The sequence below is a fragment of the Sarcophilus harrisii genome, chromosome 5 (genome assembly GCF_902635505.1).
Source record: "Sarcophilus harrisii chromosome 5, mSarHar1.11, whole genome shotgun sequence".
Lineage (NCBI taxonomy): Eukaryota > Metazoa > Chordata > Mammalia > Dasyuromorphia > Dasyuridae > Sarcophilus > Sarcophilus harrisii.
In genome coordinates, this window is record NC_045430.1 from 46,282,317 (window position 1) to 46,294,940 (window position 12,624).

Sequence of the window (12,624 nt, forward strand, 5' to 3'; positions counted from 1 at the left end):
TTATTTTGTTTTCTCAACTCCCTTTTTGCTTTTTGATCTTTTGTTTTTTAATTCTTCTTAGAAGGAATGGCTCTATAGGAATGGGAGGGAGGGAAATATAGGAGGGAGGAGTCACAAAATCAAATGCTCTTAGTTTGTCAAAAAGCATCTATATGTTATACAAATTGAAGAATACTTTTTAATACTTTCAATATTTGAACCCTTATAAAATTACAGTATATTATAAATAAATATGATAAATATATATAGCAAAGAAAACATTAAGTCAAAGAAAATGAGCAGTACTGCATTGATAAGAATTTCCTCATTTGAGAGGATATAACTAAATCACAACCGATCCCACTCTTAGATAGTGAAAAGCAGCATGGTCAAGTAAAATAAGTGTATTGTTTTTTATTATTATATTATTTGTTTGTAATTTATAATTTATTTGTGGTTTATTTATACCATTTATTATAATATAATTTATAATTTGTTTATAGTTTATTACTGAGTTTATTAATCAAATTTTGTCCAAATTGGTAATGGAGTATGACCATGACACTTGGCCAAGAAATTTTTCTATATCAGGATTGCTTCTGGTCTACCTCAATGAGAGGAGTTTTCTCATCAGACTCATACAATAATAAAGAAATTACAAGTCTGTATTTTCTTCCATCCATATTTGATGGTGATGGTGATGAATAGAGGAATTCCTCCCTATCTGATGGTGATGGTGACATAAGTTCTTATGAGATTTCTGAAGTCACTATATATTATTTTCTGTATCAAAAAATTGGACTCATTTTTATTTGGTAATTTTTTCAGCCTTTATACAATAATTCATGGGAGATACAGATTTTATGACATAGGGGATCAATAAGAATCATATTGGAGAGTTTGGCATAAGTGAATTGTAATGTAGATACCTGATAGGAGCAGCCATATCACTGAAATCCTAGATTTGTTTGAGTTTTATCATATCTAAAAATCAACATGAGAGAGTAAGATTTTCAAAAAGGTGAAATTTTCAAAACTACTATAAAGGAAGCCTGGGATGAATATTATGGTAGAGCTGGTTATCATTAGCTTATATAAATTGGGAACTGTAATTCCAGCTTGAGAAGTAGTGTTTTAGTTGGAGCCCAGGTGGTGCCATTGTGCCTAAAGAGTGAAGGACCTGGAGACAGGAAGATCTGAGTTCAAATTCAACCTCAGACACTTGGTAGCTGAGTGGCCTTAGGCTACTCACTTAACTCTGTTTGCCTCAGTTTCCTTATCTGTACAATGAATTGAAGCAAGAAATAGAAACCCATTCTAATATCTTTGTCAAGAAAATTCCATATGATATAACAAAGAACAAGGAACTACTAAAGAATGACTACACTTTAAGAAAAGAATTTTGGCAGCTAATTGGAGGACTAATTGGTTGAGGAGAGATTTGAGTTGGGGAGACCACTCAGTTGGCTGTTGAAACAAGCATGAAACGATGAAAGTCTAAGGAGATAGATGTGTGAATCAAGAAAAGGAAATAGAGATATATAATATATAGAACTACACATTTTTAGCTATCTAGCTACATATGTAGGTGTGTATATATATGTATATATATATATATTATGTGTATATACATGTGTATATATATATATACCACATATGCACATGTCACATGTATAATACATATGATATTGTGATGCTAGAAAGGACAAGAGTTGGCCACAGATTATAATACTTATGAGTTGAATTTAGGTAAGGAACTGAGAATAATCCCAAATTGGTAAAATTTAGTGACTCAATAGTGGCATGGATAGGGAAAATTTATACATAAATACACATACACACATAAATTAAGAGAGACAGAAAGGAAGGAAGAAAAGGAAGGAAGGAAGGAGGAAGAGAAGTAGGGAAGCAATGAAGGAAGGAAGAAAAAGAAGGAAGGAAGGAAGATTCAGAAGAGGGAAGTATTTGGGAGAAAAGAACTACGGCTCTATTTTGGACATGTTGAATTTGACATATTCAAAAGGCAGTTGATGATACAGGACTGAAGATTAAGACTGAATAGTGATCTAGGAATTATTTGCATAGAACTAATAATATTGAAGGAGTAGGAGCAACACCCTTCTTATTTCTTCTTTTAGTACTGTTTTTAATCTTTCTGGGCCCAAAAAATTTAATAGGATTTAGAAATTTTCTATAATTGGAAATATGGCATGGGTTCAACTGGAAATCCTTATAATCAGGAATGTGGAAAAGTTTCAGAAAAGAAGAATTGAGATGAATTAGTAGATAGAAATCAGGTTAGTGAGGAAAGAGAAAGGATAGGGTCAGATATTTCTGGCCACCCGAAAGCATATCATGATTTGAAAGTAGGTGAAATAAAGAACAGCATGGAAATGATCTGAGAAGTAGCATGATATAGTAACTAGAAAGTTAGATTCAAAGTTGGTTTCAAGCCCTGACTTTGCCCTGAACCGACAATGTGTATGATCTCACACAAGTTATTATCTCAATAACTGAAAAAAAAAAAAAAAAAAAAAAAAACCCTCTCTATGTATTAAGGTACAGAACAGTCCTCATTGGAAGCTCTCTATTCTGATGAAATGTTCTGTTCCCTGTTCCCCTTCTCCAACCCCCCAAAATAGAAAATGAAAAAGTGGAAAAATTATCTTTTTAAAGCATTTCTGGTACAAGATTAAGAAGGCCTGATCACACAACATTTTGCATGAAAAAAGATGGAAGAGAAGGATACCAGATTGCAGCCTCAATATTAGTTAGCTGTATAGCATCTCAACCTAAATAAATAAATGGTCATTTAAATTCATGTTATGTTAAAAGAGGAATAATGTCAAAGGCCAGGGAAGTGATAATCCCATTATTCTCTCCTCTATTCAGATGAGATATATTGTGTTCACCTCTATGTGGCATATTTTTGGAAAGACATTGAAAAGCTGCAGAATATACAGAGAAAGACAGAAAGCATGAGGTCATGTAAGTATTAAAAAAAATGGGGATGTTTGCCCAGGAGATGGAATTTAAAAGTTATCTTCAGTTTTTAAAGGATTGTTATATGAAAAACAGATCAGATTTTGTTGTTCACAGTTTTTTCTCACTGGTGAATTCTTCCAGGAGCTCCATTTTAGGGAAGGGCCTTTGAACAACAACCTCTCATTCTCTAGACTATGATATCCTATTCCAGGTACTTCTTTCCCCAATATCTCTGATTTTCAGCTCTTTTTAGGTGTTATTTTCTTGTACCATAATGTAATATTCCTGAGGGAAGAGGTTATTTTTCTCTGTGTATTTGTATCTTCACTGCTTAGCATAGTAGCACATAGTAAATAGTTAATACTTGTTGACTGACTGCCCTGAAAGCAAAACTTGGCAGGTGCAGAAAAGCAGATATAATCTTAAGGCAAAGAAAGACTTTCAATTATGTTTAATAGAAAGCAAGCTTTTTGAAGCCAGGAACGATCTCATTTTGTCTTTATGTCACCAGGAATTAATAAAATGTCTGGCATGTAATAGTTGCTTAATAAATGCTTGCTGAATGAATGGGGGGGAAAGGATCTAGCAATTAAAATAGGCTACCTCAGGAGAGGGTATGTCCCTTCCCAAGCTCTCCACTGGAAGTCTAAAAGCAAAAACTCAATGACTATTGGTTGTATAACAGAGGCAATTGTTGTTCATACTTGGATCCTAAGGTAGATTTCTGAAAATCCGTGTATCATAATTGATTTAACAAAAATAGAATTTAAAATGTCACTTCTATATGAATTATAAATCCAGGGATGGATCATATGATTAAATTATGGAAAAATTCTCAGTATGACTTTAGTATGCAACATAAACAGAATCCTGCACACATAACTTTAGCATCCCTTTACAGCAAGTATATCTGTAAGCAGCAAAAAACATAATATATTAAAGCTGCTTTTTAAAATCATCTAATTCATCTTAATATTACATACATTAGGTAGCTAAGAAAGCTAACATTCACAGATAGTTAGCAGAAAGTTGGGACTAGTACTCAAACTGCCAATGTTCAATTAAGTGTTCTATCCACTACAACACAATTAGCTACACTTTCACTGCTATTACTTCCTAATTTATGACAAATAGCTGCAAAACCCATCATTAGACAGCTAGAGGACAGATAGTTCTACTTGGCAATCTGGAAAACCTGTGCTTGAATTCTATCATTACCCTGTCCAAGTCACTTAAACACTCTATTTCATCACCTGTAAAATGTAAATAGTAACTACCTCACAGAATTGTTTGTATGATGTGACAAATTTAAAGTGCTTTACAAGTCTTGAAATACTTGAAGTACTCTTTATCTTTATCTTGAACAAAAATCACCATTACAGTTATTTTTATTATCGTCATCATCATTATTTGCCTTAAAAATACATTTTTTCTAAAGAAAATCAGTTTGTCCACAACTGGAAACTCTTCCATAGTCTAAAATTACAAAGCTAGAAATAGCATTAATCAGAATCATTTTCTAAGTTTCCAATTGTTAAACTGGAAATTTAGTGGAACAAATTTCTTCTCAGTGAGCTAACATCTGTATCTTAACTGTTGAGGCTTTTCCTGCCATTCATATGGCAGCCACTGTATGGTACCTTACATACGAATTTAGTTCCCCACCTTAACTTTGTCCCTTAACTAGAATGCAAACCTCCTGAGAGCATGCAATAAAATGATCGTTTCTTCTGCCTTTTTTGCATTTCATAAAACTAAACAGAGGGTCCTGAATATATAATGGCTGTTCAGTTTCTTGATGATATTAGTTGAAAGAAGGAAAATAAACCACTCCCAGAATATATTCATAAAAATAATTTAAAATTAAGATCTGATATTGAGAAAGACATGTTGTTTATAGTCCTTGCATTTCAGCCAGGGTTTTCTTATAAAGCGTCAGCATTTCATTGAAATTACCAAATAACTTCATTTAATACTTGATATTTGAGCTTCAACTAAAAAGGTAATACCTCTCCACAGAACAGGAACACATAAGTGATTATTTTACCTGCTAGGTAGAAAAATTAGCAATTTTGATTTTTTTTTTTAAAACATTAAACACTTTAGGCTTCCCACTTCCAATTTCTTTTGATTTCTTTCCATTTCACTTTCAAGTGAGCCTCAAATTTTGGGCAAAAAAAAAATGTCAGCTTTCTCAACACCAATCAAATGGCATCTTTCACAAGGCATTCTTCCAGAACCATAATTCCTTATTTAAGTCTCAGAGGAAGGTGGGAAGGGGGTGGAGTGAGTTTGCCTAAAACATGACTAGGGTTTGAAAACATCTGCCAAATGTCAGACTATATACTAAAATTCAGAGTAAAGGTAAATTTATTCTAGTTCGAGTCCTTGGCCAGATCCTACTATAAGTTTGAAAGAAATTGCTCAATAAATACAGTCAATGGATTAGGATAGTAGCCAAAGGCTCACAAGACTTCTAAAATAGTACTGTACTTGAAAGTTTTGGAGAAAAGGGGAAAAAATTAAGTTACATTTAGTTTCACTAATGGACAAGCTAATACAGGTACTTTCAATTGTGACCTCCATTCTCTGAGACCAGAATTAAGAAAGAGGAAAATTATATTTTGTTTTGTCCATACTTAGCATCTCTTCCAACACAGGCCCTTAACAACTCAACTATAACTTGGGGTCCTATAAAATTGACCTCCAGAGTTTCCCAAAATTAAGTTGTTTACTTAGGATCTCATAGTCACAAGGTATCAGAGGGCAGACTGGAACTAACATTTTGACGACTCTAAGGCCAGTATTTTGGTCATTTGTTGCCATCTTGCCCCTCTATCAAACTTGAATTCAGGAAAATTTGAACTGGTATCCCACCTTGGACATTTACTGTGTTACTCTGTGCAAGTCAGATTTTCTTTCTCAAATTGCTTCCTATTCTGTAAAATGTAGTTTCTCTACTAGGATTATTATGAAGATAAATAAGATCATATATGTAAAGCTTGAAAATTTTAAAGTGTTGATCTATGTTAATCTTTACATCAAAGCAATGATTATTAACATTAGAAAGAGGATCTCAATCCTCAGGATTGAATATCTACATAATTTCTATCATGTTCACATTTGGAGTTAGAGCAGTGGGATCTAAGCCAATCCAAGAGCTACTTATTAAGAACTTATTAATTTCCAGGCTCTAAGCTAAATACTAGGGATATAAATGGTAAAAAAAAAAAAAAAAAAAAAAAAGACATTCCCTGCCCTTAAGGAGCTTACAATCTAAAAGGGATAGACAACATACAAAAGGAGGATTCCAGGCTGAAATCAGAGCAGGAAAAGGTGGAGTCTTACTTTTTAGCTCTTAGTTCAGATATTATAGAAGCATTTTCAATGTACAAGCATGGTAGGTGCATTTGTTGTAAGTTTTTATGTCATAAAAGGAGAACTGAGGAAAGGGGACATCAATATGGAACTTTTTCATTATGAAGGACTCCCAGTGTGACAATTTCCTCTACTAATGAAGAATACAACCTGATTTAATAGATAAATCTTGGAAAGTTACCCCAGAGTCACAGAGGTAAAATGCCTGAAGTCATATAACCATTAAATCTGGGGATGTGAATACATATCCTCCTGACCCAGCATTCCATCTACTATTACATGACTGCTCCAAATGAAGACATAAGAGAAGTCATTAAATTCTGAGTTTGTATCAATAAGGAGACAAAAATATACTGACATTTATTTTAAGAATTAAAAATATAAGACATATATTCACTATAGAAGGAATATAAATAAAGGTGGTTTTCCCAATATGAAATCTAGGTCAAAGCAATGAGCGAACAAAATTGAGCTCAGTATGGCTTAATTAAAGTAATTAGTGAATAAAACCCAACCTTGTAGTAAGTGGTCTGGAATAAGCCTTTCACTTTCTCATGATAGAAAAGAAAATTCTTTGGTAATTCACCTTACATTCTATTTGAAGAACTGCAAAAATACCCATTCTTTTTCTGGTAGGTGACCAACTAATTATTTCCCTCATTAAGCCAACGACCCAAGAGCCAACACTCACTTACTTTGTAAATAGAAGGTAGAATCTGGTCCATTTTCAGTCTGTGAAAGACAAAGACATCGTAAACCGCTGACACGGCCAGCACAGTCACACCTTGCTCCTTCCACAACATACTGCACCCAGCGCAGAGTCCTGTCCCTAGGAACCAGCCCCAGGTGCTCAAGGAAGAGCCTCTAGTGGAGCAGTGCTTCACATAACACAGCAAAGAGAGCAGGAAGAAGAAGCTGGCTCCCACATCGGCCCTTCCCACGACGCCTGCCACTGCTTCTGTGTGAATTGGGTGGGAGGCAAACATTAGGCCAGCAATGAAGGTCCAATGTCCATCACCAAGGAGGATCTTGGAGAAGCTTGTGAAGAGGCCGGTGACTGCTGCATGCAGCAGAACATTGACAAGATGGTAGCTCCAGGGATTCAAGCCTCCAATGGCGTGATTAAAGCGGAAAGAAAGGGTACAAAGTGGCCTATAGGACTTGTGGCTGCCACTATGTGTAAGAAGAGTCCCCCAAAAATCATTGTAGAATATGTGAGTCCATGGCGTTTCTGGGAGAAGATCCTGATTAGTCTTGATAGCTCGGCTAAAAAACAAAATTATTTTTTAAAATAGAATTAAAAATAAAATACATTTTTAAATGGAAACAAATTGCAGTGACATTGTTACATCATTCCCTTAGCTACAATTCTGTGTGCTAAATGACATGATGTTTCATTTTAGCTAGGCTGTGACTATATCAAATAAATATAAATAAGGGTGGTTCCCAAAGCCTATGTTGTCTAATTTTGGAGATACTACAAAGAATTTCTAGTCTCCCAAGATAACAAAATCCCAAGGTAAAATTGATAAGGGACATTCACAATTAGATATTTATTCTTTTCACTAATGATATTGTTACATGTTGAAATGTAATTATTTCTGAGAGGGAAAAATATTAAATCTTATTAGTTGTTTATATCTCATCATAAAAGAGACCTTAGTGATGTCATAGTCCCAATTCCTCATTTTATACATGAGTATAACGTGAAGATCGAGATTTGAATGACTTTCCTATGATATCAGTTAATTGGTAAAGCAACCCAAATTCTCTGGCATCAAATCTACCTTCATGTGAATGAATTTATCAGTTTTTTCCCCCCTGAAAACAAATGTTAATAAAGGAAAAATTAAAACTAAACAAACAAACAAACAAACAAAAAAAACCCCACCCAATGGTGAATAAGTGTTAGGATAAACAGAGATAGAAAGAATATCACTGGGGTGATATTTTAATTGTTTGCACTCCTTGACTTAGCTACAATCCCACCACTCATCCTTTTTGATTACTCCAACTGACAGTGACCTTCAACTTCTAATTTCCTTCAGTTTTTCCTGCATTTGAAATATTTGGACATTTTCCTTGCAACTTAAATATGCTGTGTGTGTGTGTGTGTGTGTGTGTGTATTGACTATGCAACTAGAAATCAAGGTGTTATAAGGCAGAGACTATGCCCTATGTTTATCATGTTTTCTTTATATCAGTACATGGAGTAAATATTGCCCCATAAACTCCTGAAGGAAACTTGCCTCCTTCCCAACTTGCTTTAGTCATGAACACAGCACTAATTTTTCACAGCAATTGGTTCCTAAGACAACAGAGAGGGAGCAGACTTTGAAACTTTCCAGTTAGTAAGTATTGCCAGCAGTACTAACAGGCCTTCAAAGCATATGTGTTGTTAAAGTTTCCATACTTGTTTCATAAACATTTCTTCTCATCTCTGTTCCATCCATCCTACTGTAAGCTCTTTGAAGGCAGCAGCTGAGTTATGCATTCTTTATTCTCATCATTGTATCCTCAGCATTTAGCACAGACATCCTTATAGAAGATGTCCAATAAAGATTTGCTAACTTCAATTCTCAAGGAATCTTCCCTTACTACCACCACTCACATAAAGGTCAATCCAATTTTTATTTGATACATAAGGGTATATAAAAATAAAAAGATCTAGGTACCTGAAAATATTTTCCCCATCCCACTGGTCTTTCCATGACAGTATCTCATTGTTTTTTGTTTCCATTATTAAAATGGATTAAGCCTATCACAGCTTAAAGCCAGAAAGGACCACAGAGTTAGTTGTGTCTAACACCTTGAGAAAAGGAAACTGAGACTGAGTGTGACTTCCTCAATGTCACACAATTGCTAAAACTATGTTTTTACTATTGCTTAGATAACTGCCATTATATTTTAACAGTATGAGTTTTGAATTTCTTTTTTCTGTGCAAAGCACAAGAGTTACATGTCTCTGATACATTAAAAATAAGAGGAAAATTCAAACTGAGGTCTTCTGACTCCAAGCATAATATTCTTTCTCTTTGCGTTACGTGATTGGAAAACAAATAAAGGGGTGCTTTCAGTTGCCAGACCAAGAAGGCTTTGAGAGTTATCATCAAATGATGTCTACTGGTTGGGAGCGCTCTACTAAGTCATTAACATCTTGGAAGCAGAGGGATGTTATATAACAAAACAGCAGATTTCAAAAGAAGACATTCTAAAAGGCATAAAGGTGCCAAGGCAGGCAGGTTTAAGTGGCATAAGGGCAAAATACAATGGGCACTGGTGTTTTAAAGTAAACTTCATTTGCATTGGGCTAGTCTATCTATTTTTCCAAAGTACTCTATCAGCTGAATTTTCTCCAGAGGATTAAAACATTCTGAATGCTTATAATTGGTTATGGCATGTGGGAAAGGGACAATAGACTTGATGAAACCATGTTTTGAATAACACTAAGTTAATTGACTGCATACCATATTTTAATAGTTTGACTTTGAGTTTTGATTTTTTTCTACACAGAGTACGAGTTACAAGTCTGTATGTATTGACTTTGTGTAAATGAATTTCCATATAAATTGGCTTTTAAAACATTAGAAACAGATGTTATTTGGGATCCATTAAATTAAAACACCCTGCAATGACATTCATCAGAATCTAACCCAGGAGTAATCGCTTAAGACTTGATAGGTTATAATTAAAATTTAAAAGAAATACAAAATCTGACAAACTGCCAAACAGCATTGTCAGGAACGACTGATCTTCTAAGACTAGAATGAGACCCTCACTGGCCTTTGCACCAAAGCATTAATTCATACATTAGTATGAATATCACTGGCATTAGGGAGAAACATCTACATAACAGCCACCATGTCCACATTTGGAGTTAGAGCTATAAAGCAGTGCAAAGACAAAAACAATCTTCCAGAAGGCTGAGAAGCTCACCTAATAATAATAGTCACTGGCTAGTACTGATAGAAATGGTGGATAGGGAGGATGACAAATATCAGGGGATAAGAATTTCAAAAATGGTTAAGGACCAGAAACCAGAGTTTTTCCAGTCATCAGCTCAGTATCACAAGTATGCACACACACACATATATAGAGCATATAAAGTATATACAGAGATGTATATAAAGAGATGATTCCAAAGTTTAATTTTATTAACTGTTGATTTACTGAAATAAATAGATACATATATAGGCTACAAAGAATGCAGAACTCTTACAAATCATAAAGAAATTAATCAACATGGATCTACTATCATCTATCAAGCATCTGCTTTGTGTCAGACATAGGCAGTGGGAATACAAAGACAATCATGAAATAGCCCCTGCCTTTGAAGAACTCCCATTCTTCCAGGTAAGAGAGAGCAGTGACAAAAGTATATGCAAAAGAAAGACAAGATGATCTGAGGAGAAGATAAGGGTTGGGTATTAGGGATGATGTCATATGAAAAATGGTGCTTGAGAAGAATTTTGGTGGAAATGGGAGTTTAAGAATCAAAACTGAGAGGAAACGGACAATGCAATGACATGAAGATGGATGATGATTTATTTGTTGTGGATAGCAACAAAAAAAGTTAATTTGGATAGATTATGGAATTCATTAAATGCAATCATATATATTAAACTTAAAAAAGTAGAATGGTATGTTGGAAGTTGTTTCAGGGTCATTTAAACATCTATGTATATAAAGACTATATAGGCAAAAAAATCTTAAATGACATAAATGTATTATTGTCTTACCAAGTTTATGAATCAGAATGTGGATCAGAGATTTCTCTGATAATGGGATCAGTGATAAAATGTCTTCCACTGAACAAAGTGTCACTGCAACTTAGTTTTCAAGATTTGTTAAAGGCACCTGAGAATTTAGATGAGTTAATCGGGTTCAATATGTCAGAAAAAGTACTAGAATTCAAGAATTCTAGGCTCTAAGGTTAGCATTCTATCTACTATATTTTGCATTTTGCTATATTACAAATAAACATAAGGGAAAAGTCTCTTGGCATCATAAATCAGGCCAAAATTAGAATAAAGAAGCATCCCATAACACACAGTTAGGTGGGGAAAAGACAACTAAAAAATGAATTTCAATATTGATTTAATTTCTGAGTTTATTTTTGTGACAATGTTGATTATTCAATAAGCCAAGCTTTGGATAACAGAGGAAACATCTCTAGAAACTATGGAAAGAATGGGAACAAATTATGTGAAAATAAAACATTGTAGCCACAGCACTCTAGAGAAAATAAAGACTGAGAGACTGTCACTGAAAACAAAAAGAATTTGTCTCCAGTGAGACAAGAAAGACAAAAGTGTCTTTATTTATTTATTTATTTTTACTGTCCAAAATCTTTAAGGAAGATTTATCCTTTTCTTAGATATGCTCATTTTTGGTCTTCTGTTTCTATTGTCCCTTCTTATTTTTTTCCCTTTTAGACTATGTCACTAAAGGTCAAATCAATTGTAAATCTTATCAATGGTGTGGGGAGAAAATCTGCCCTGCCATCTTTATTTGCCTCGCGTGAAACTCAATGCTAAGAGCCTTTCTATTGTTCTTTGCAGTTGCACCAGCACATAATGAACACTCATTGCTCATAGTGAAAAAACATATAAGATCTTCTGACCATCAAAGTTTTATTCTTAAAAGGCTATGCTAATAAAGCACATGCTTTGCCAAGTCCTAACAAGCTGGCAAAATTTCAAGTATAATGCCTATTATGATTTGAGGGGATCTCTCATAGGAAGACCAGAGTGAGACTTTGGAAAGAGCATTGATTTGGGATTCAAATGACTTGGAGTCTAAATAAGCAATATTAGGTGCACTAAGAAGAACATTGGTCTGAAGTCCTGTGTGGACTTGAAGTTATTTAACCACTCTGACCCTCAATTTTCTTATCTGTACAATGAAGAGATAGGATTAGAAAGGCTCTGTGTTTTTTGAGCTCTGGATCTTTGATTATGAGTGTGAGTATTCCCTCTCTCAATACAAAACATTTCTTCTAGTTTGAGCAAAATATTCACTATGCTTAAGGTGACATTTTGAGGAGTCTTTCCAAGCTTAACTAAGGCTGGATGACATGACTCAAAGCTTTTCCAGATGAATGGAGCCTGCCAGAGTTTACTCACTGCAGGCAAAAACCTTTCAGAACCTTTATGCCATTATTTGGCATCAGAATGAGATAGGAGTTTCTATTAAGGTGTTCTTGTGTGCAGATTGGTGATGCAATGGTTAGAGAACTGGACCTGTAGTCAGGAAGATTCATCTTTATGAGTCCAAATCTGA

At 34.4% G+C, this 12,624-nt stretch overlaps 1 protein-coding gene across 2 annotated transcripts in view; it reads right to left on the reverse strand.

Annotated features, from left to right (window-relative positions):
* TMTC2 (transmembrane O-mannosyltransferase targeting cadherins 2) overlaps positions 1–12,624 on the reverse strand; it is a 532,742-nt gene that overhangs the window by 326,098 nt on the left and 194,020 nt on the right. For both annotated transcript variants that reach the window (XM_031938906.1, XM_031938905.1), the window contains one exon: positions 7,038–7,608. In XM_031938906.1, coding sequence (XP_031794766.1) covers positions 7,038–7,608 — 571 coding nt within the window. The remainder of the gene's footprint in view (positions 1–7,037; positions 7,609–12,624) is intronic.